Source organism: Hetaerina americana, unplaced genomic scaffold (genome assembly GCF_022747635.1).
Source record: "Hetaerina americana unplaced genomic scaffold, ioHetAmer1.1.p SCAF_4, whole genome shotgun sequence".
NCBI lineage: Eukaryota > Metazoa > Arthropoda > Insecta > Odonata > Calopterygidae > Hetaerina > Hetaerina americana.
In genome coordinates this window covers 46,691,961-46,717,852 of record NW_027286985.1, presented here as the reverse complement: position 1 = coordinate 46,717,852, position 25,892 = coordinate 46,691,961, and the positions used below count along the sequence as shown (strand labels likewise).

Below are 25,892 nucleotides of genomic sequence, written 5' to 3'. Positions count from 1 at the left end.
CTCACAAGATTCGTCTTCATTATATCAGAAGTCATTTTTAAATCATTAATCAGAAATTACCTGACCAATTGAATTGCCGGGTTGATATAGGTAGTTGATATATGATTGGTGTCCTCCTCTGCTATTGCAACTTCAAATGAATATGTACTCACAGTTAAAGAGTATAGCTAGTGTATGATATAGTCGTATAATGTAACTAATGATTCAATTTTGTCCCATCTCACAATTTTATTGTAGAATACAGCAGATGTGATTGAATAGTTTACCTTTATGTAACCCTTTTCTTTCCCGCCAAGACTTAAGGAACCCTGTGACGGTTGTGAAGCACCCTATGGTTTCCGTAACCACATGGAACTCACCGCTAATACTAGCCTTTTTTCTGTAAGTGCTTGGATAGTTTGTTATTCTTTACCATTTCAGTGATTTTCATCTAAGCATCATGTACTCTCTTCATTTTTGACCTGTTAATGGGTACCTTTTGGTTGAAATTAATATAAATTTCTCCAATGCTTCATTTATACGTTATTATTTGACTGGGACCTTATTTTCTGCTATGATTTTAGAAATTTGAAGTAGAATGAAGTATGGTAGTAGTAATGTGATCATTCTTGATGAATAATGTATTTGTGCTCTGTCATACTCCATAAATAATATGTCCATGCTGAGTTGTATTTCTGTACATTGGGAGATGTAGTGGTTCAGGTTTGGTGACTGACCTATTTGTAATTAAATCTTAAAAACTAGTGCTGACCGAAATTGATGGTGGTGGTGGTGTATTTGCTTTTGTTGGTTTTATCTGCTTTTTTGTAGGTGATGGTATTGTTTTTGCATTGTAAATATTAATACATAAATTTTATTTCTTACAGATTATGAAATACAAGGTGCCAGAGTATATACAATTTTTATTTAATATAGGATCCCCACCTTAGACTATGCTAATATATCTTTATTTATTTTACTATGTGACATAGATTGTCAATGGCCTCAAATATGCATTTGCTCAGACATAAAGAAGGCTGCTGTATGAATGAAAACTGCAAATTTTACTGTAATGTTTTCTAAAGTGGCAAGAATTTGAACAAAAAAAAATTTTTCTTAGTTTGAAGGCTCCTTGCGACAAGTGCACTGCTCCATATGGCTATTACAATGTTATGCCTCTGTTTGATACGGACAAAAATTTTTCCGTAAGTTACAATGTTTGCTTTGATGCATAACTGTGATGTGATGCTTTCAGTTTTGAAGCTTGTTCTGTTTGCTGTGGTTTGGCTTTTATAGCTTTGTTAAGCATCATGCTGGAAGCTCATTTGAAGTAGAACCAATATAATCTACCATATGTGCTTGAAAAATGTAGTGTCCTTTTGGCTTTAGTTGCATTTTATGTTTAGTTGATGAAATCAATTGTTTTTTTTCAAGCATGGCCCTTTAGAGTTACAGTCTGGCTGTGATGCAACATGAGATAGACTCCCATATGTCTGTACATTAAGGTTAAAGCATGAGTGATTATAGAGGTGCTTTTATTAAGAGGTAGATTACATATTTATTATTTGACTTAAAAAACATTCACATGTGTATTTTTCGTGCTGTCTTTCTACTTCTGGTATTTTGCTGGTTCTGTGAATCATTCATATTAAGTTAAAATTGTATCACTGTAATTGAAGGTTAGCTCAGAATTTATTTTTTTTACTTAAACTTTTAAAGCAACAAATGATAAATTGAAAACTCACTCAGTCAGTGCTACAATCCTATCATACGACAGATATGATAAAATTTAAACATCGCTCAACATACTGATGTATGAAAACTCCTAAAAATGAGCAAGGTGCAGTCTTTGAATAACTGAAAAATCTATGAATTTTTTTAATTCAATAAGATTTTATTAAGCTCAAAAAGCATGTTCGGTGAAAATTCATATTAATATACTTGGAATACTTCCCTCGAATTTCCATGATTTTTTTAAAAGCACAGATTGGTCTCCATAAAAACCATTTCATTTCAAATCCAAAATTTCTATTTTTCAACCCCCAATTAATGTACAGTTTCACCGCCCCTCTAAGATGATGATTCTATAAGAAAAAAAATTGAAAGATTGCAAAAGCACATCTGAAATGAAGCCAAAGATGGAAATTCTGCATGAAGTAGAAGCCAATGTAGATTTGTTGAACATTAATATTTCATTTCTGAGGCAAATATAAAAGAGGAAGTAGTAACTAAGGACACTGATTTTCTCATTATTATCTTTGAGGCAAGACAACACCCAGTCAACAAAGAAACATTAATAATCTTGTAAATTGTGAAAAAGGTATTACAGTGAACAATGAAAAAGTGAAACAAATTGGTTCGTTCCTTGGGACCTTCCATATTTGGAAAAATATCAGTAGATAAGTGTGCATTGCCATTGGCAAAGAAATGGGTAATGGTAATGGATATTTTGTCTTAATTTAATATATTTTATTTTTGTATCTTAATTCTATATCAGAAGGCTTACTCTATATTTTTCAGGTGATGACATTTTTACATACCTTTATGTTCATTTGTTCGTACATACAAAATTACATATTATATTATTTAAAATCTTTCATAGTCTTGAGAGGTGTCTAATTTTTATGTACTGAAAATATACTTTCAAAATATTTTTTACATCAGACCTAAAGTCTATACATTTTAATCAATGCCCTCAAAAATATAAATTTTTGGATATTTACAGGAAAAGAATTACTGGCCTTACAAATGTAGACTCGTGTTAATTATTTCCAAAAGAAAATGATATTTTTATTCCTGTGTTTCTTCTGTAGATTTTTGTGGTATTGCCGTAGTGAGAATTTGATTAGAGTTTTCTGTTTTCTGGACATTCTTGGTGGTACCTTTGCCTTTTTTGGATCCTTGCTTTGTGCAGTGATTAGGAATTGAGAAGCTTATGTAGTATAGACTTGCAAACATCATTTGCTACCTAATAATAAGAATTAATGTTGCAGAGAATGCCCATATTGCCATTTCAAAAGCAGTTCGGTGCTCTAAACCACTTGCAATTTATGCTTATAGATCTAAAAAGTAAAAGAATGGAAATGCATAATCATTCTTGCAATATACTGTGTGTGATAGATCTAAATAATGTGTTGTTTAAATGTATGTTGGTAGTACATAGAAGAAGATGAGGTAACCCTACTGAAAAACATTATAAAGCTTTGCATGAATTAAATACACTATGTCATGGGTGCAATTTGACTGCTTTACTCTATTTTGATGTGAAAGTTTTTCTGTCCATCTTGGAAGCATGATATGCTTCTGGACTCCCCTATTTAGTGTTTTCTGGGATGATTAACTTTGTTAGTGTAGGATTTAAAACTCTTTTGAATCAAGCTATTGATTTAATATTTTGTAGAAGTTATATAAAAGAAGAAATATATGCATATTTAATCCTTATGCATGCTTGTTTACTATCTTGCGATCAACATTGCAACATATGAATAATATGATATTCCACAGGATTTTTTGCCGAAGTCTTTCTTTGTTCAATGGACATTTTAACATACCTTAATGTACTTCATAACAGTTGAAAGAATTATTCAAGGCCAAAGATTTGCTGAAAAACAATAATTATTTGTATTTTGAAAATTTCAGTGACATTTTAGGCAAAAAGCCTGTATTATCACATGAAAATGGGAAGAGTAATTGGTTGCAACAAAGTAATCCTAAATTCAGCAATTCTTTGCCTGCATTGTCCATAGAGTCAAGATGTGTGTACTTAAGGGTTATTTTAGTAATATAATTCTTCCTTGAGTATAATTTTTAAGTTAATCCACTCAAAAAAAAGTATCTTTAATCATAGGTATACCCTAATTGATAAAATTTAAGTAGGGAACACCCAGAAATTTTGGGCTTGAGGAAAGTTGTAGGACAACGCAACACAACTATGACAATGTTTGGATGGTAAATGGACCCTTCCAAGAGTATAGTCCTTTATTTTTATATAAATCAGTTTGATGAAATACTGGGTTGCGAATTGTGTTACTCATGACTTGCTCACTTTGAAAAAGCTCTTTGAGGTTCAGTATCTATTCTCAAGATCTGTATCATTGATATTCAAAGCTTTGCTCATATTTGATCAGATACGTATTTCTTTATGAGATATTTAATAAAAGGGGGTTTATTATTTCTTTTCTTTTTATTTATATGTTTGATTGGCATGAGCATCTAGATAGCCATCTTAAATATGGAATAAAACAATTGACCAAAAAGAATAAAAATTTTAGTTTTGGCTGGGCAATTGATTTTCAAACGAGCTGTGGGAAATGTTTTTAAAATTCTACCTGATAGGTATGTAGTTGTGTTTTTTTATGATTCAGGATAAATACATTCATGGAACTGCTGAGGCATTCGCCTCTTCATTTTCACCTGTGACTCCAATCAACAATGTACCCTTGGGTTTCAATCCATCCTCTTAAGTCGTAGGCATATAAAGTTAAGGTAGTTGTTTTAAACTTAAATGTTCTTCTCAGTAAATTTGCACATGATTATTAATGCAGCATTGGACAATACAACTTTCAGGCTTCTTGTGCCCATTAAATTTCCATAATTTATGGACCATGTAGCTACTAATTTAGTTGCTGTCACTGAAGTTCTGATGCTGTGTGTAAGGAGTGGTCAACTCAGTATTTTTAAGAGTGCATCATTAAGTGCTCTTAGGTTATGGCTATGAAGATCTGAGGTAGGGTTGGGATAGAAACAATCCACCACTTCAAGGGCAGTAATGCAGCACACACTTTATTCAATGAGAATCAATAAATTTCTCCCTCCCAGCCAATCACATTCACTCTGTGTTGGCTTGTTAATACTGACACACGTATTCATACTCCTCAAATTAGTAGTTGTGCTGTTTTGAGTACTTTTGGAGACATTTCAAATGATATTTTTAAATGCAAAAATTAAAATCTTGCAAATAATTTGAAAGTAATATAGTAAATGTGTAAATGCAGTTATCGAACTGTGAAGTTGAAAGTACTGTACTGCTTACAGCACAGCAGATAATGGCAAATGGGGTACATAGAATACTTCTATCGGTGGTTTTACATGCATATGAGGATAACTCATGAATCTTTCTTCCCCTTTTAATTTTGTGCTTAGGATTCACAAGAGTTAAGTGTTATATCTTAAATAGACAATTAGGTGCTTTTGCTACATGCCCATGGGATTAATAGTACTTATGTCATTGGTATAAATATTTTACTGACTACAGTACATATTGATTGAATTACTTTGCTGTATTTCTGATAGGTATATATTAATCGTGGTGGTCAGAAACATATTATGTAATTTTACTTTTGAGTGGTAATGTTCAAATCGGTTATAGTCAAGTGTTATAATGGTTTGGCCATCACTCATATCGAAAAATAATTTTGCTCCTTTTGGCACTCTGTAATTAACCATCTATAATGAGTTGGCATATAATATTCAAATTTTGTTCTTTTGTTGTATATCTGTCACTTGTATAATATGTACTATAAAAATCACAACAGGTACGTACACTTATAACCTCAAAGTAAACAGGCCATGAAATCAAACAAGTCAATATCACAACTGAGGTATCATTAAAAAAAAAAGTTGTCAAAAAAGAATAAATTCAATAATTATTTATGTTAGGTTGTAAAACTACTAAGGATTAAATGCAATGTTAATGAAGCTTTATTTATTTAATTTTGCTGAATGTTGTTATTGCCATTAAAGATTAATGGTGCCTAGTTTAATTTTCAATTATGATCATTTCTTGAAATAATGAAAATTTATGTCACTCCAATTGTTCATTTTGTGTATGAGACTATATGGCGCAGAGACTGAACAGTATAATATTTTTGTAGATTTACTGTTAGACAACCCTGCGGTATGTTGTGTGCCATTATTTTTTAAGTGGCAGACTTACCTTTTTGTCCTTTTTATTTATTATGGTATAGGAAGAGTAGGACTCATTTGTTTCAGCATGCTCTTTTATTTCATAACTGATTTTACCTGAGTACAAAACGGACAGGTGGAAACTAAAGTGCCTGGCTCATGAATTATTTATTTATTTATTTTAAAACATTATTCACGTACAGCAGTAGCGCCATTTTACAGTGAAAAATATAACAAACATGAAAGAGGACAAAAGACAATAACAACATAACAATAACAACCAGAACCAAGCATGGACCGGGAAAATTTTAATTAACTGAAAGGTGGGATAAAGTTTGGGTGTGAAATTGTTGCATGATAAGTTAAAGGGGTTGGCAGTGTGAGGGAGTGAATTTAGAAGGGAGGAGAGGCGAAATAAAAGTGAGCACTTGGTGAGAGATATTCTAGGAATAGGCAGATGGAGTAGGGAGTGGGTGCGGGTGGATCGGGTTGGTATCCTGAAGTTGAAGAAAGATAGCAGTTCAGGGCAATCAATAACCGAGTTTAGGGTGTTGTGGAAGAGTTTTAAATCAGCTTTAAGTCTGCAGCTTTGGGGACTAGAAATGGATAAGGAAGACAGAACAGCATTTGAGGACATATTGCGGTAATGTGTTTGACTATTTTAGGCAAAGAAGTGAGAGATGGAATTGAGGGATTTAAGATTAGTTGGGGATGAGGTGGACCAAATGGGGGAGCAATATGATATGATGGGAAGGACACTTAATTCATTATTATTCATTAATAACAATTACCACTTAATTCATTATTATTCATTAATAACAATTACCTCTTAATTTATTATTATTCATTAGTAACAATTACCACTTATTTATTCATTTGATAGGCTAAATTATAGGCAAGTTTCCATGTTTATAAAATTGATGGCTAGTACTTCAAGGTAGTTACGGGGTTTTACTGAAGGTAGAAATGACTGGGTGAGTAAAATCTTTGAGAGGGCATGGAACTTAACTTGTCTATATAGCTAATTCAACTCCTGTATCATGATAAGTGATCCTAGAGAGGTGATGAGACTAAGGGCACACATTTGAATTGCCCAAAAAAGGATTTGTGTTTAGAAGTCTTGGAAGATAAGTTAATTGACATTATATAGCAATATATATTGTTGTAACAAATTTATTTTATTTCGAATTATAGTCAATGCCAAGTACGTATTAAATACTGGTTTTATTTATATTACTCCATGGATAGTAATATTTTTGCTTATCAGCTTAGTCTTATAATAAAGGATAGCTTAATTATATTGTTAGCATTTATACCATTTTAACATTGTGAAATTTCCATTGGTGATTGTGTTGTAGTAATTATTGTTTTAGCTTATTAACTCATTAGGGGTGGGAAAATAATATGTGTGCTAACCTAGGTGACTGGCCATTTTCAACTGACATCTTATAAGAGTTGAAAATGTATTGCATGGGGAATTTTATAACGTGCATGCAGGGTTCAAGGAAGAGTGTATACGTTTTTTGATTGTGTGATCATAAACTTTGTCAATTATTTTATTGGATTACGTCTATCTCTATTTGTGAAATATGTAATGCTTAAATTTTTTAAAAATTTTGAATGCTCTGAGCTTATGCTCAAAAGGTATTTGTAGTAGAGAATACTAAACAGCATGCCTGTTGGTGTTTAAATTTTGAATAGTTGCCAGGTGAAGATTGGAAGTATAAAAATAAGAATTGTTCATGTGTTATTTGCACTTTCTGTGCTCAATTATATTTTTTACTGTAAATTCTGTAATTCATATATATATTCAAAGATGTAAAGTAAATATAATTTAAAAAATTTCTCAATTCTCAACTTTAAAGTATGCAGTTATATAACCCGTGAATTGCAATGAGTTTAAATTTTCTAAAAATTAAATTAAATAAATGTATTCAAAGGTGTCATATGTCAAGTGCTTATGAGAAATGTATTTCATATTATGTTGGCTAACGTGTGGGCATTTAATGTTAATTATAAAATTTACTAAGCCAGCTGCTCATAATTAGAAAGGATGACTTAAAATTTCCGTTTAAGTAGTCATTCCAGTGAATCTTGCGCATGTCACTGAACTTAGAGAATATTTTGATCAAGGTACAATAATAATATTTCATTGAATAGCATGTATAGAATTCAAAGTAGATTCTAAAAAACTGTATCTAATGTGGTTGTCATTGCCTGTGATTAGACTGAAGTTCGAGAGGCAGCTGTGTCTGGTAACTTGGATGCACCCGAGGGAGGATTTGATGCCATTATGCAAGCAGTAGTTTGCAAGGAACAGATTGGCTGGAGAGACAAGGCTAGGCGTCTCCTTGTCTTTTCAACTGATGCCGGTTTTCACTACGCTGGAGATGGAAAGGTACAAATTTCCTACCCAGCTAATTCTGTCATGGGAAATAAGTGGCGAACAAATTCTTTATTACCCAACTTGGATTCATGAAGGTCGATGGAAATATGGATATAAGTTGTGATTGAGATAGTCTTTTTTGCTTCACAAAGGAAACACATGTAATTCCTCCTATACAAACAAGTGGATAGTTATTAGCATGAAGTGATTCATTCTGTTGAAGTAATAATGTTGAAAAATTAAATTTTTCATTTTTATTGTTTATTTTATCGATTAGGGATAAAAATAACTGCAAGAGAATGCAATTATTGCAATATTCCTATTTCTGTTGTGAAGACCTATGTCATAGACAATGAATTTTTAATGCTTTCATTTCATTTTGTTTTAAGCTTGGAGGAATTGTTAAACCAAATGATGGAAATTGCCACTTGGATGAGAGTGGAATATACACTCACTCTACTCTCCAAGATTATCCTTCAATCTCTCAAGTGAGTATTGTCTGCCTGGGCCTCTTTCGGTCCAATTTCGGTTTATTTATTCATTTTTAATGCTATAATTGGAATAATTTTCTTGATATGAAAATAATTCTTTTCATTTCCAGTTGAATGCCAAAGTTAAAGCAAATTCAATCAATGTAATATTTGCTGTTACTGCCGAGCAAATAAACATTTATGATCATCTTAAGGATCATATTGAAGGTGCTTCCTCTGGACAATTGTCAGCTGATTCTGCTAATGTGGTGGAACTTGTTCAAGAACAATATGATGTAAGTGCCGATCTACATTTAGAGGATTTGTATTTTTCTATCTTTCAAAGTTGATACTATTTAAGCTGGCTATGAAGCAAATGTTGAGGTTGGATGGAGTTTGAAAACAATTTTACATTTTTGCATCAAGTTGTTGCTGGATGATTCAATGTTTTATTTTTTTCATTGTTGCCTGATGGGCAATGGCATTATTGTTTGGTTAGTTGAGCTGATGACCTCATATTTGACCTAGGGGTCATTTCTTGAATGTATCTGAAAGTACTGTTGTTACTGCTGAATACTGCTGGTTTTCTTAGGAGCTGCCATATTTAATCTATTAAAAAGTTTAATGTCATGTCATTATTTTAAGTTAATACCGTGTACCATTCATGGAAATACTAGTTCATTGACTCATACTTTGATTCGTTTTTGCTTATTAGAATATTGCCGTACACTATGCTCATTAAAGGAGTGCCTTATAAAATGGAAAAATTTAGTCTTTTTAACTTGTTGATATTTTCTTTACATTAATATGTATTAGATGTTGACGTTAAGTGATATATTTTTCAATTTCCTTGTTTGGTAATTTCAGAAAATATCATCATCAGTTGAGATTAAAGACAATGCTACTGGAGGAGTCAAGGTGACGTACTATTCTAATTGCCTAGAAAGTGGTCCAATGAAGCAAACCAGCAAATGTGATGGGTTGAAGGTTGGCACTGTTGTGAATTTTACTGCAAAAATAGAGGTGAGTAAAGTAGTAGTAGAGGTTGGTATACGTTTCTTTATAACATTGTGTGTGCTTAAAGTTTTCATTACTTTTCATATACATGTACATAATATCCTGCAAGTTGTCATAAGGGTGTGTGGCTGAGGTGTTAGGTCACCACTTTTCAGGTTTAGTAGCTCGCATGATAAACCTGATGTAGTTGATCTTGAAAATTTGGTCTGACATTGGTCACAGTTTTATGTGGCTATGAGAAAATGTTTTACATGCATTAAAGGTGTTGATAAGTACTTGGTAATTTGAAAAAAATACCATACCAGTCCTTTAAATGTTGCTAAATAATTCCACTACACAGTGTGGTCCAGAAGTTGCCAACAAATAGTGTTGTGTTGTTTGAATTGCAAATGTAATGATAATCAATATATAGTTGATTTATGAAATTATTTGGCTTTTTAAATATATGGTAATATCAAATCCAACAAACTTTAACAAAGTACAACCGTGGTGATTTTCCTAAATAATTTAAAGATGGGTATAGTCCACTTTTTCCTCAAGTCTGAATCTTGAATTGAATGTAAGGGGGATTTGAATTCAATATACCTTTACTGCCACCATTTAAATATGCATTTTAGCTAAGTTAATGAAAAAAACAGGTTTACTCAAATATCTTTTTTACTGAACTTGTTTGAGAAATTATAAATGCGTTAAAAATTTAATTTAAAGTTTTAAAATTAGAATTTGGATTTGATAAAATGTGTAATTTTATGTATAATATTTGTACTTGTTACATGAACTAAGGTATATGTTTTACCATGGTTCATGCATCAGCTTTTTGACCCGACCTATGCTTTGAGGTTTTGGGTTGGAAAATTATGACATTTTAGCATTTAAAGTAAGTTGTGACTAATATACAAAATGGCTGTAGCATGAAATGGTACTTAATTTTCAATTAAATTGATAAACGCCAAAGTATAAATTGTGCACCTCATCTTAAGATAAATCATCTTTTAATTTTTTAAAGGTCACAAAATGCTCTGAAAAACGTGAAGAATGGAAACAAACATTCCAAATCTATCCTGTTGGAATCAATGAGTCCCTTATTGTAGACTTGGATATGCATTGTGACTGCCCTTGTGAAAATCCTGGCAATGAAGTAAGTGGAGTACTTTAAGTTAATATAGTTTTACAATATGTTCAAGGTTGTTGTTGAATTTTCATTTTTAGTTAAATTTGGATTTATTAAGGAAATAAATTTGATGTGTCATTGAGTTGTATCCATTATTGAATATCTAAATTAAAATAAATTTCTATAGTTTTATAAAGGTAGAAAATTTGAAATCCTTATGCTGACATAGTGATTGAGACTTTTAAAATAGTCATTCCCCATTGAGAAGAACCAATGGTGACTTGGGTGCAATTTTTTTTCATGGAATTGAATGGTTTTCTTGGTCTACGTGACAATTTGAAGGGATGTTGGGATGCCCATGTGTAACTATGTATATATTACTCATTGTAGGCTAGTGGTAGTACAGCTGTCTGCTGACTTTCTGGGTTTCTTTTTCAAATACAGATAAGGCTGAAATTAGCGACAACAATCTATGATTTCCTGAATATTAATATTTCTTAAATGCATTGATGGTGTAGAAGAATAAATATTAAACTTTTTTAACTTTCACCAAAAGTCGCTGCCCTAAATATTTGGATTATACGTGCTTTAGGGATTTATATGTGAGGTTTACATATCAAAGTAAAGAGATCATTTCCTTTTTCTGTTTGCATGTTGTTTCTAATGGTGTGTAAAGCAGGATTTCTCCTATGATTGAATCTTAAATAATTCTTGATTATTGAAAAACATATATTGCCTGAACTTACAACAGTTGATAAAGGATAGGGTCGTAATATCCAAGGGGGCATGTGTCATGCCACACTAGACCATAGTGCAGTTGTGCTGATGATATTTGAGATTACTCTGCTGATCAGTGTCCCCATTGGTGTGAATTAAAACCTCTTTTAACCTCCCTAGTCCCAGCCAGGGTTTCCTTATAGGGTGGATATCCGTGGGTTAGGCTATTTATTCCACTTCATCCATCTTTCAAGCCAGGGGCCCAGAAATGGATTTTAAAAGCCTGAAAGTGGTTTTCTCTCCATTAAGCGGGTTGTGTATTTAATGACTGTGACTTGAGAATTCTCAGATTACAATAATTAAGTTTTCTTTGCCAAGCGCATTTTTCGCAAGTGCAATCATTTTTCTCAAGTGTCAAGTCCCTCTTCCACACTAAGTACAAATGCACTGTTTAATCTTTATGAAAATTATGTACAAATAATAATATAGGGTACAGCCTGATCCTAGAGATATGTATTAATGATACATTGGGGGTCTGAGAACTAATTATGTAGTCTGTCCTTTTCAGATCATATTAAGTAATTTGGTGTGTCAATTATAACCATTCAAATTATCTTACCTCCATTCTGTTATTAATTATTAAACTTTTTCATTTATCTCAATAGGGCTTCAAAGAAAATGCACCTGAATGTTCTGATCATGGAACGTACATGTGCGGGGTATGCTCATGCGATGAGTTGCGTTTTGGACGTCAGTGCGAATGTGGGGCGCCAGGAGAGGGGGGTGCAAGCATTGCTGCATCAGGTGGCTGTAGACCAGACAACACCACAGATTTGGAATGTTCTGGCCGGGGTACCTGTGTATGTGGAGAATGTGAATGCAACAAACGTGACAACCCAGATGAGGTAATATACTACCTATTGTAATGCACTTAAAAGTAATTACAGAAATCCTTGTTGCTTTTAAAAATGCCTGTGCATAGGTTGTTAAAATGTGGATGAACTGGAGACATTATCATAGCCAAAACCAAGCTGAGGATACCCTTTTAAAGATATTGAATGGACACCTTTTTTAAATGTTTTATATTTTAGGTCGTAATTCTTTTAAAATGCATATTAAACATCAGTTATTTCACATGAAACTTAATTAATTGTGGGTCAAAAATATTACCTTTCATTACTATTAATAATATTTATTGTTTCTGTAGAGTGCTTAGAAAATCACAGTATAAGAGAATGCCTTAATAGTTCAACTGCTTGAAGAACTTGTTAGAAAATTGAGGGATCTGAATTTGAATTCTGGTCAAGAAGAATGATTTGTATGCTATAAAATTCTTGCATTTGTGTGCAGTGGGTGACTCTAGTGGTGTTTTCAATGGTTATTTAATTTTTATATGATGGAAGCATTATTTTTTTATTTTCATGTTTACAGTGGTGTTATGAGTATTCAGAAAATATATAGCTTAAGAGTATACATTTGGTTGGTGTTCTGGAAATATTTTCTTGGCAAACAACCACTTGATTGTCATTAATTTAAATAATAACTCCATGGCTGTTGTTCTGAAATTATTTAAAATTATATAAATAAATATTATTCATTAGTCATTAGTTCATTGCTATTAGGGTAGGGAATCCAAGCCAAACCTTAACGATGCTTTCTTCTTTCTCACCATGCCTATTACGTCTTTGTTGGTTTCCCTTTCTGTCCATTTTACCTTTTCCATCCTTCTCCACACCCATATCCCAGAAGCCTCCAATATATACCAATCATTTTGCTTCCATGACCATGTCCGACATCCATGCTAATTTGACCATCTTGGTCCTCAGCACTTCCTGGATAAGTAAACTGTTGTACCTGCTCTTAATTTTTTCCCTCATATTTTGAAGTTTAACTTAGCCATCCTCATCCTGGAAAACCCCATAACCTTTGTTTTGTGTACATAGTACTTCATCCTGTACCTCTTACACCAAATGTGCGCTGAATGTAGTCCTTTGGTTGACTGTTTAACTAAAGCTTGATTATTCACAAACTTTATTTCCTTTATGGATTCCCTACCATTCCTATTTTCAGTTCCCCTCATGCCAATTTTACCATTTTTACTTCATATTAATTGAAAAGCATGGGTGATAATGGGCATCCCTGTATTACTCCTCTTCCTAGCACTGCCCATCCTGACTCTCCATCCACCACCCACAACCTGAGGAGTTTGACACGTTTATAGGTTACAGATAAGTTGCTAATAATACTGCTGTGTCATCAAGCATACTTGCCTTCTTCCTGAACTCACACTGATCATAGCGATCCATAAGAATCCAGCAAATGATCATAAATTGAAATATACACTGAAAAAATACTATTGTTGCGCATGAAATCCTTCTGTGTAGTTTATTACAAGTCAACTTACAAAATTTATGGTGCAAAGGATAGTAATGGGTTATTAGTGTCTATGCTCTTTAAGTTTCTTGCAATTCAAATAATTGTGTTGGTTAGGGACTTTCTTTTTTATGTGCAATATCAATAGTGCAGTAGTCAAGCCAATTAATTAAAACATTGTTTTAAAATGCCCTCTTAAATTAATAACTGTATGGAATGAAATTGATAGATTTGTCAGTCAGAAAAACGAGTATACTGAATTGCACTTTTATCCCGTACCAAGTACCAGTGTAAGTTCACACTTAATTTTTATACTAAATTGTTTGTATCATCATAAACAACAAATTTATTCAATGTACCCCCCACTTGCTTGAATGATGGTCTCTATTCTCAGTCTGAAGCATTCGCAGGCCCACTGTAATGCGCCAGGGTCATCATCGGCCAATGTCATTTCAATAGTGGCTCTCAATGGTGCAGCGTTTGGATGTCTGGACTTGTTGGTGGCCTTTTTGATCACGCTCCACACATAGTAGTCCAACGGATTAAAATCTGGGCTGTTGGGAGGCTAGAATACTTTTAACCAAAACATATCGTTGCAAGACAACCAGTTTCACACCAAATGACTTGTATAGGCTGGTGCATCATTCTGCTGGAAAACGTAAAACCTTCCAGATTGCATTGTTTCCATCCACAGCTTCACTACATATGTCAGAACACACAAATAAATTATGTTGTTGATATTTTCTCCTTCGTTAAATAAATGTGGTGGAATGAAATTAACCTCACTGGACACAACTCCTAGCACATGAACTTTCGTCAGAAATTTCCTCTTGAAATGACAGGGACATCTTCAGGGTCGTGGGCAAGCCAGTGGTCGTACCTATGATTGGTTTTAGCATCCACAGTTAAATTATTTTTATCAGAAAAAAATCTAATTTGTCCAGCAGCATTGTTTAATGTACATAAATGCAAGTTGCAACATTCAACTCGCTTTGCCCTGGTGGCTTTGGGAAGTATCTGTCTTATTTTAATTGTCAAAGACTGGTAATGGAGGTCCTCCTTGACAATTGGATGTATAGTAACTGACAACTGATGACAATTTTCGGATTGATTGCCCTGGATCCTCAAAATGAGCTCTTAAGTCTCTTGGTTGATGTTGGGCATCCTGACAAGCCTTTGAGTAAGTGTTCATCACTGGTGTAGCAAAACTGTTGTTGGACTTTATCACTATTGTACATCATATACCGTTGATCTCAGGCACCTGAAGAACTGAATAATTTCTGTTGCCGGGTGACCAACATGTACCTTTTCAATAATAGTGGCTCTTTAAGCTTATTTGGGCGCCAATGGTGACCTCCACATATATAAAATGATGGGGATTTCTAATTGAATTTTGTGTGGCTGCATCCTGTAAGTGCTAGTCTCATTGTTTATAAGCTCACTTCTTTTCAGCTTTATTTGATTTTTTGAGTCTGTGATTACCTAAATGAGAATGCCTATATTACCACCTATGGTTAATATAATATTCAATCATCATTATTGTTATTAATTCAAGTTACTATGAAGGAGACCTAAATATGTTCTTAGAAATATGTCTTGTCCATAGCTTGGAGAATACCTGTAAACCGCAGTCTTTTTCAAACTCATTCTCATAAATCTTGCATAATGAAGTCCTCTGTATAAACTAATCTATTGTATTGAATGTTTTGATTTGAATGAATTAATTATCACCTGTGCTTTTCAATGTATACATGGAGGAAATGGCTTAAGAGGCATTGGAAGAACTGGAGGTAGGAGTAAAAATCTGTAGGAAATTCATAAAAATCAGTTAAGGTTTGTGAATCATCAAGTCAGTGTGATAGGTATGAGAAGAAAATAAATGTAAACAAAACATGTTCTGTGGTTTTCCAGAAAGAGGAAGGCTAAGTTAGGTGCTAAAATAGGAGTTAAGAAACTACGGCAGGAGGATCAGTTTACCTATCTCAGATGTGTTATGGACCAAAATGGTCAAAGAAGTTGGGATATGAGGACAAGAATTTCATCTGGTAAAGAAGCTTTTACAGGAGGAAGGAATTGATGAGAGGGACATGGAGTAAGGAGGTTAAGAAATGATTCTTCAAAAATTTTTTATGGAGCATGGTTTTGTGTATGGCCTGAAAACATGTTCATTGAAGTTAGATGATAAGTGTAAATTGGAGGCTTTTGAAATGCAGGTGAGGAGAAGGATAGAAAAGGTGAAATGGACAGAAAAGAAAACAAACAAGGAAGTGCTAGGAATGGTGGATGAGGAGAAAGTAATATTAGGAGAAATCCAAAGGAGGCAGGGAAGATGAGATCAGAGCATTTTGATTGGGAATGAGATGGTGAAGACTATGATAGATAGAAGAACATTAGGCAAACAAGGAATGGGAAGGGATAGGATAGGCATGTTTAGTGGAATGAAGGAATAAATGAAGTATGTGGAAATGAAGAAGAATTTCCTGTAGTGTCAGATGTCAGGTTATGTTTTTTGTTTGGAGATGCAAGTAAATTTATTGTTGTTCAATTTTATAGGCTGTGTCCTTCCAAAACCTACACTAACTGGTATAACACTAATAATAATAATAACTATTGAATTACACTTTTGTGTATTGTAATAAATGTTATGATTTTGACAGGAAATATATGGAGCATTCTGTGAATGTGATAACTTCTCATGTGATCGTCACAATGGAGAACTCTGCTCTGGCATAGATCATGGAAAATGTTCCTGTGGAGTATGTGACTGTGCTGCTGGATGGACTGGAAATGCCTGTGAATGCCGCTCTTCAAATGAGACATGCATTACACCTCCAGGTGTAGGGGGCCCTGGAGCTGTTGGAGAAGTTTGCTCCGGCAAGGGTGAATGCGAGTGTGGTGCCTGCAAGTGCTTTGAGGAAGAGGAGGGACGTTATTCTGGCAGATTTTGTGAAAAATGCCCTGTGAGTAATTAAATGTTTTTCGTATGGTAAATTTTTGATCTACAGGTTTCTCAGGCATGTTTCCCATAATAAGTTTTCCTGTTGCATGCTTAAGTATCATGCAGCCAATATTCTTGTGTACTTGTCCTGTCTTTTGAATATTGAGCATCATATTGTTTGAGGGAAGTGAAATTCAATGCATTATTTCTAGAAAATAGGATGATAATTAAATAAAAGAGGACTCTGGGGATCTATTTTATTCTGTTCGATTAGAATTAGATAAATAATTTTCACGTCAAAGATATGGTTTTGCATAAATTGGGTGAGTAAATATTTAAATGCCATCTCTTGTCTGATATTCATGAACTTTATAAGCAAAATTTTATTTATTATTTGTAATTCATACTTTCTCATACCTAATTTCCAGTGTGCTGATATTAATTGATAAAATGTGAATATAATTAACATTTGATGGCATACAAGGTTATAATTTGATCACTGAAAAGTTGGCCTGGTAGCACTCATGTGGCTAAAATGTTGTCATTTTCCTACCATTGCTTTGTTGGCTTTTCTCTCTTTTGGGTACTTAGAATAGCCAACTACCTATGAAAACTACATGTGGCTAATTTTTAAGGCATTGAATTAGCATCCTATATGGATAGATTTGTTAATGTACTTGGGAGAAGAGTCAGCAATATTGTTGACAGGCTGTCAATATTTTATAAGATTTGTTGGTTATTATTCAACAAAAAAGATGCAACCTTTTGATTCACTCTTTGAATCATCTTTATCATTACAATTTTTATTTGTCCTTACTCTTTAAGTCTACCCACTTGAATGAATCTGAAGAACTAAATGGATCACATTAGTCGAAAAGATTCATTTTGTAAAACTGCAGAGGTCCCCTTACGTCATTTTAAAATTTGCTGTAGCATAATCTTCATGTTTGAGTATAAATGAAGTAGTAATGAGATAATCTTGAAAATGTTTAGAAAATCTTAATTATTTTAATTTGAAATATAATAGTGGATAACTTTTTATTTCTTTTATGCAGACCTGCCCAGGTCGTTGTGCAGAATTTAAGGATTGTGTCCAGTGTCAGGTGTATAAAACAGGGAAACTCACAGAAGAGGAGTGTGCCGCCAATTGTACATTTGTTCCTACGGTCTGGGATGTTGTTGAAGGTAAGATTTATTGTGCTTGAGTTATTTTATTGAATATTTGAGTGTGCATGTTGTAAACTTCACTTCACTGTTGGTGTGAGTCAGTGTCTTCAGGTCAGCCTTCTGACCTGAAGACACTGACTGCAGTGCTGGTGAAACAGTTGTCCCAGAAAATGGGCCAACGTAGAGTAAATCCCTGAAGACTTAGATCTTCAATATCTGGACACTTTCAGAAACCTTCGCCTGAAACAATAACTGTTGTAAATTCCGTATATTTTTATCAATAAGTGATGCATAGCATTCCTTTTTATTTAACCTTTTTTTACTTTTTTTTGTTGAAATATACTAATCATCATTTGATGAAACTTCTCTCTAAATTGGTGCATATTAACTGATATTTTTAGTTGATATCTTGCGAATATGAAGAGGTTACAAACATTCATCTTGGTTAAATGACAATTTATATTTAAGTATTGAGAGAAAAGGATTTATTTGACAAAATATTGATGAAAAGAAAAATGTAATTTTAAACCGCTAAATGGGATGGACCTTTAGTTATTTCAATCCTATACTATTCGAGTGATGTTAGTAATGACTTGAATGAGACAGGGCCATTGTCACCTCTTTATTTTTTTTAGCTCAAAAGATTTAAGGAAGTAAAGTAAATTGAGTAGAATTAATTATTGTACGATCTGCCGTCTCCAGGATTCGAACCCAGACCCTCTGGGTGGGAAACCATTATATTAGCCATCTCAATCCCCATAGGATACCAAATAACAAAGATTTAAGTTTTGAAAAACCATTCACCTTTTTTCCTAGTTTATTAAAAGTTTGTATAAATGGATTGTAATAACACATTTGTGTTTTTTTGCAGCTGATGAAAATAAGGATGAATACCTTTGTCCTTACTATGATGAAGATGATTGCCGCTTTGCATATGTGTATGCATATGATGAAAAGGGCCAAGTGTATGTCCGTGCACAAGAGGAAAGAGAGTGTCCACCAAAGGTTTTTATTCTAGGTGAGATAAGAGTTTTAATATCTAAGCTAGCTAATGAAGTTTGTTCTTTTTCTAATAAAGCACTCAAAATTTTATTCAAACCAATTTTATTTGTTTAAAAAATACTCTTCTGAATAGTGGTTGTATTACTGTCAAGAGTTGGCAGCAGCCACTCACCAGATCATTGGAAATGTATAGAATATTTTAGGCTCTTACGTCAGCTTACCCATAAATATAGAGACATCTAGATCTGTGGCTGCTGCTTAATGCCCAGGACTGCACATTCATTGCACAGTTTTACATCACAGCTGAGATCTATCCACTACCTGCATCCAAGTGGATAAGCTCCAAGACTCTAAATTCAACGTGGATACGTTTATTTTACTATTATGAGTTTTTTGGCTGACAAATTTTCATAGCACCTGCAATTATATTGTTAAACTTTTGTGAAACTATTCTTTTGGTCCTTGAAACTGCACCTTCCTGGTACAGATCATGTCAGATATGAGAAATCAAACTACACTGCAAGGATACTGCAGTGAATTATAATTCACATTTAAAGGAAGATAGGAAGCCCATATTTTATTACCTGAAGTACTGTGACTCATTGTTAAACATCTTAGTTAGCTAGTTATCAAATAAGCTGACTGTAAAAGAAACTGAATTATGAAAATTGAGTATGAAACTATTGGATGTAAAATTTTTAGATAAAGATTTACAGAAGTTTATAATTATGTTGCTTTTTATACTTAACACTTTCAGGCCTCACTTCATGGGATTGGTTGATGCCAATATTAAATGAGTTTTTAATTTTTCACAGACTTTATTTTAAGTTAGAATGCATTTCACTAACTTGCAGCATCATCAGGTAAAAGTTTGTTTAACTTGCAGCAGGTGAATGTGTACCCTTAGGACAGAGGAGAGGGGGTGGCTATGTAGGAGGGAGAGGGAGGGTAGAAAGTTGGAGTTGGGGGTTGGGGTTTTTTGGGTAAGAGAAGGGAAAGGCAGTGGTGCCTTGGTTATGGATGGATAATGGATAGTTCCATGAAAAATACAGAACTATCTTAAAGTGAATGGCAGAACATATTTTACTCAAGAAGCTGAGCCTATCATGTAGCCAAACAAATTACTGGTAATAGACTAATTTAAAAAAATGGGAATTTTATCTCATGACTCTAATGACTTTGCATTACAAGTTACATATGCAAGTAACTCTAAACCATTTTTTTCAGGAATCGTGCTGGGATTAATTGGTGCTATAGTGCTAATAGGTTTGCTGTTTCTACTACTCTGGAAATTGCTGACTACAATTCATGATAGAAGAGAGTTTGCAAAATTTGAGAAAGAAAGACAAATGGCAAAATGGGATACAGTAAGTACCCTTTTTTTTTAACTGCAAATGAATCATAAATAACAGCATCATATTTTGTAACTAATTCTGGATATTATTCAATGATTGAGCCAACTATTTTCCAAGAAATATAGTTAAACTTAATATATCTATGTATTGGAGTTTTGCCTAATTAAACAAGATCTCTATAGAATTGTTTTCATACTGAATAATGTAAAAACAACTTTTCTGAAAAATATCACGCATAAAATATCTTGTGTACATCAACAAAATTTAATATTCTTTTGACTGCGCATAAAAATTCAATTACAAAATTTATGTGTATGTGTAAGACAGTAAAATTATGGTGTTTGAGAGAAAGGAACAAAAACCTGAAACAGAATAGATACTGATTCGGTTTCTGATGGAATTTTGATATTTCAATGATGTTAAATTTCTTGGTTGGTGTGTCAGGACTATAAGCATAATGAAGCATAGTTCATTGCAGAGAATTATGCTGTGATAGGTGGAACATTTTTTAATGATTCAAATAGTATCAAAATCAATTGAAGTACTTGATTTAAACCTACTAAGTTGGTACAATTTCTTTTTAAATCATTTTTTAGGGTGAGAATCCTATCTACAAGCAGGCAACCTCAACATTTAAGAACCCAACGTATGCAGGAAAGTGAGGTGTACATTAAAAGTATTTTTAAGAGCAGCTACTTGGACATATTAATCAGCCTCTTGTCAAGAAGTTGATACATGTGAATAATTCACATTGGTACTGATGAAGGGTGCTACGCCCATTTTCAGTTTCAAGCATGGATGTTATCGTGTGATTGTAAGCATGGGGAAATGTGATTGTAAAGTATTTGAGAAAAACAGAGAAACTGAATAGAAATAGTGTGGACTTGGTGTGTGAAGTTGCGTATGACTTTGTGGCAAATATGAAGTAGAGGTATTTTTATTTACATTGTTCTTCTATGTTTTGGCAGCTACTAGTATGTCATGGTGGATAAAAACCATTGTGCAATATCCATTACACCCACTCCCCGATTAATGATCATTTTTGGTTCCTGAAAAATTGGTCATGAATTGAACCAGGACTGTACAATTAGTTGAGCATTGATATCGCAAAATCTGATTTATTCTTTAGACTTCATTCTTGGGTGTGGATGAAATTAAATGGCACCAAATATGTAATTATGAATGCATAACTGAGGAAATACAAAGTAGGTTGAAAATTGAGAGAATATTATATGTTAGCTTACTGCGAATTGACTGCTTGAAATTGCCTGAAAAAATTATGAGGTAGAAAAGTAATGAAAATATACCTTTTTATTTTTGAAGAATGATGTGATGAAAATAATGAAAAATATTGTTGAAAGGTATTTGGCGGCTTGCCATTGCTTGTTCGCTAAATACTTTACTTGCAGAAGGATGATTTTATCATGGTTTATAGAACTATATATCTTAAGACGGGTTTTTTTGGCCTTTTATCATTGCAATACTCCTTCTGTGGGTTGCCATTCTTTAAGAAGCCTTAAAGCTTCCTTTGTCATTATCTTACATCAAAATCATTATTTTATCAATGTCTTTAATTCCACATTGCCAATTTCCAGATTTCATTCACCGTAAGCCAACAAATGTTATAGTCTTCCTATTTTTACTTCATTGCCAGGTATGGTGTTGTATTAAACATAAAGAATTTTGAAACTCTCAGGAGTTTTTGATGAAAACATTAAGTGCCTACATTTTGATGAACAAAAATAATATCTTCTGTGTATGAGTGAACAATAAAATTGGCCCATTGAAGATAACTCATTCAATTTATGCAATATGCATGAATGTTCTTAACAGATGGTCTTCATTGGCTTTATTTTATAAGATTTATAATTATTCAGTTTTCAAAAGAAGTGAGATGTGATTATCCTCACTGCGAAATATTTGGTGTATACATCAATTGCTTTGATTGTGCTATCTGCTTACATAGGTTACATCAATGCATATTTGAAGAGAGTGTCATGCACATTGGAATTCTTGTGGGGCTAATCTGCAGGAGTGTTGAACAACGTCAAAAACTGTAAAGTTATTTTATGGCATCAGGAGCGCTGCACTGTCTATTTTGAAAATTAAAACATAATAATTTTTTGATATTGTAAAAAATAGTGTGTGGACATCAATTCAATTAGTTATTTTTATATGGAACAGTGCTAATCTGATGATGTTATTTGGGGAGTGAATTGCATTGTAATCTGGAAATAAGAATCACCTGCCATATATTCATATATATTGGTGTGATGTTCAATACATTTGTAATGTATGTTTGATTGGATTTTTCAGGCAAAATGCTTTTACATCTCAGGTACTGGTTCTAAAAATGAATTTTGAAATGATTTAAAATTCTTTCACAACTGTCATTATAGTTGAATCTCATTAATATGAAAATATATATTGGCTAATTTTAATCTTTTTTATAAGCAGTTATCAATTTTCAAAGGATATTTGCCAATTGAATGGTATTTATATTTGTCTCAGTTGTAGTATTTTTATGAGTATGTATTTTACAATAGTGAAGTGCCATGGCATAAATTTATTCTTGCTTTCCTAACTAACTGAGGCACTATTATAAAGATTGAAATGATTCTGATTTATTTTAGTTTTCAGAAATTATGTATTTTTAATATTTATTAATTTTAGGAACCCATTATATTGCACATATTGTTGTTCAAGGGTTATGGTGTGTAGAAATGGATGAAATAACCCTAAAATTCGGTAAAAAAGAGTAAGATCATTTTTACTGTAATTGAAAGAGACTTAAACAAAATGAGAAAATGTGATTGTAATGTGGTGCCTTAATTTTCTGGGATTTTTCGAAAATCTTAATTCATTACAAGTGTGTTTTTTTTAATATTTCATTTTCAGTCATCCAATATACTATATGCATTGGAGTTGATAATTTTTCTACCATTTTTTACTGAGTGCCTATGGTATTAAGCCAGAGAAAGCTTGTGCATTGCAATATTTCAATAAAAAGTTTTAGTAGGGTTGAAAACAATTCATTTGGTGTTTTTTGGTTAAGAGATAAGCATATTTTTGATGTTATGCTTTTTATATTATTGTACTGTATTTCATCCACTGCCAGCTCCTCCCAGCATTTCTCAGTTCCCAAATGAAAAGTTGATACATATTCTGAATTTTTTAAACCAAAAATATAAAGATGTAATGAAAAAAATATATATATCCAGTAATCAAATTGTTCCTTGTGCTGTGTGTATAACTGGTCGTTAAAAATTGGATGCATTTTCTGAAATTTGTTTTTTTGATGAGTATAAGTGAATTTTCAAACTTTTTTTAATGTCTTATTGTCTCTCAATGATTTTCTTATTTCTAACTTATAGGTATCCCTTTTAATATCGGTTGCTAATAATTAAATAAGACTGGTTACGGCAGTAAGAATATCATTGAAATTGGAAGAGTCGAGGCAAGGTGAGGAGACATAGAAAAATTTCATAAATGCCAAATATATTAATTAGATGAGTACCTTAGACATAGAAAGTGAATATTATGCAACTGAGGAGAGCTTAGGGAGCCATACATGTTTTGGAAATAGGAATGGCATAAATAGAAATTAAAATAAATAAGGCTGTAGGGATTGATGATATCCTTGAGTTAAAGAAAAGGACCATAGGTGAAGATGTGTGGAAAATATATGTGAAAGCTTAGCATGGTGCAGTGTTGTGTGACTCTGAAACAGGGTTTATGGGATGTGGATAAGTATAGATTGGACCTTTGCAAAGTGGATGAACAGAAGAATGAAAAAATAGGATGAATAGAAAGAAAAATAATTGAAGTGCTAGACTAAGTAGGAAGAGGAGAAGCCCCTCTCTTCACAAAAAGCATGTCTCAGGAACTTGCAATTGTTCAAATATGCCTACATAAATGATCAACATGAATTAAAAATAGGGGAAGCAGTAGTCTAGAGGTAGAGCATTGGACTACTGACTGGAGGGCCCATGGTAGATTTCCAGGCATGCTTCTCTGGGCACCCGTGGCTCGACCCAAGCTGTGTGATTTTTTGGGTTCCAGATCTTCTTGGAAAACGTTAACTGGTACAGGGAAAGGAGCTGACTCCACTACCTTGATGTGTGAGTTCTCACACTGTCAGGCTTAGTATTGGGTGAACTCTAACATCACCTACCAACCTGACCTTCAGGTTGATTGCTGTGTTAATGGCTTATTTATTCCATGTAAGTAATGACTTAATGAATGAAGCTTAAACTGGAACAAAAAAGCACCACTAGGAGTGATTTCATCGATACCATGATTAATCAGTCTGAGGGTTGGTTTACTACAGCAGCTCTCCAAACTATCCTGTTTAATGCCAACCTCTTCATTTCCTTATATCTCCTGGCACCAACATTTTCCATACCTGCTTCTCATAGTTAATCATTGGTTTTCCTCTGTAATTCTTCCCCTCTTTGTTTCCATCAATTATGATCTTTAGAACACTATCATGCCTCAAACTGTTCAATTAGTTTCCATCTTCTTATAAGGGTCCTCCCTAGGATTCTCTCTTCAACTTCTCTTTGAAGTACTTATTCTTTGGTTACTCTGTTTATCCATTTTATTTTCATCATTCTCCAAAAGCACCGCATTTACATTGCCCCCAAACTTCTTCCCTATGGTGTGCCATGTCTCATCCATACAAAATTACTCCATATATGTATAAGTTTAAATGATTCACTCCCCAAATGTATGCTAGTACTGTTTGATGTTGGTAGTTACTTCTTTTGATAGAAAGCTTTATTCCCAATCCTGATCTTCATTTTAAACCCCTATTGCTTCTTCTATCTATAGTTATGGCTAAATAGGAAAACTATTCCCCTTGTTCCAGTATGTCTTTCCTGAGTCTCAGTTAAAAATTATTTTCCTTACTGTGTTTACTGACCATTATTTTAGTTTTAGTCTTGCTTATGTTCTCCATAGTGGCTAGTATCCTTGCAAGGCCTTTATAATCTGGTGTTGCTGCAAATCACTACGTACTTTATAATTGCCTACCACCCCCTATCTTTTCCTTAATCTCTTTAATTGCCTTCTCAATGTACTTATTGAATGTCAAGGATGATAATGAGCAATCCTATCTTACAGCTTTCTTTTTTTAACATCTCTGTTTTCACCATATCTTATCACTGCTGCCTTAGGCCAATACACGAAACTGTGACTATGAGACATCTAGACTGTGTCACAATCTCCTTTTGTTGTAGTTTATTTCAATTTCCTTTCGAGACAGAGCATCATATTCCAGTCCAAAATGTCAAAGGCTTTCTCCAGATCAATGAATGCAATTGGTTGATCATTTTGCTAGATGAGTCAAAGGATGAGATTAGCTTCTCTTTTTCCAGTACTTCTTCTTAATCTAGTGGTGCCTATTTAAATACTCGTCTAGTTTCTTTTTCATTCTTTGGTAAATTATTCTTAACATACTCTTCAATGCATG

The 25,892-nt window shown here is 33.3% G+C and overlaps 1 protein-coding gene across 2 annotated transcripts in view; it reads left to right on the top strand.

Moving 5' to 3' along the window:
• Positions 1-23,743, top strand: part of LOC139691779 (integrin beta-PS-like) — a 73,017-nt gene extending 49,274 nt beyond the window's left edge. The window contains exons 5-16 of one of the 2 annotated variants that reach the window (XM_071589639.1): positions 1,100-1,184; positions 8,111-8,281; positions 8,659-8,757; positions 8,871-9,035; positions 9,607-9,762; positions 10,763-10,894; positions 12,250-12,489; positions 16,615-16,917; positions 17,951-18,080; positions 18,934-19,080; positions 20,292-20,431; positions 21,016-23,743. In XM_071589639.1, coding sequence (XP_071445740.1) covers positions 1,100-1,184; positions 8,111-8,281; positions 8,659-8,757; positions 8,871-9,035; positions 9,607-9,762; positions 10,763-10,894; positions 12,250-12,489; positions 16,615-16,917; positions 17,951-18,080; positions 18,934-19,080; positions 20,292-20,431; positions 21,016-21,081 — 1,834 coding nt within the window. In that variant the 3' untranslated portion in view covers positions 21,082-23,743. Of the gene's footprint in view, positions 1-296; positions 382-1,099; positions 1,185-8,110; positions 8,282-8,658; positions 8,758-8,870; positions 9,036-9,606; positions 9,763-10,762; positions 10,895-12,249; positions 12,490-16,614; positions 16,918-17,950; positions 18,081-18,933; positions 19,081-20,291; positions 20,432-21,015 lie in introns of both variants that reach the window. The other variant, XM_071589638.1, reaches the window with a different exon arrangement.
• The last annotated feature ends 2,149 nt before the right edge of the window (positions 23,744-25,892 follow it).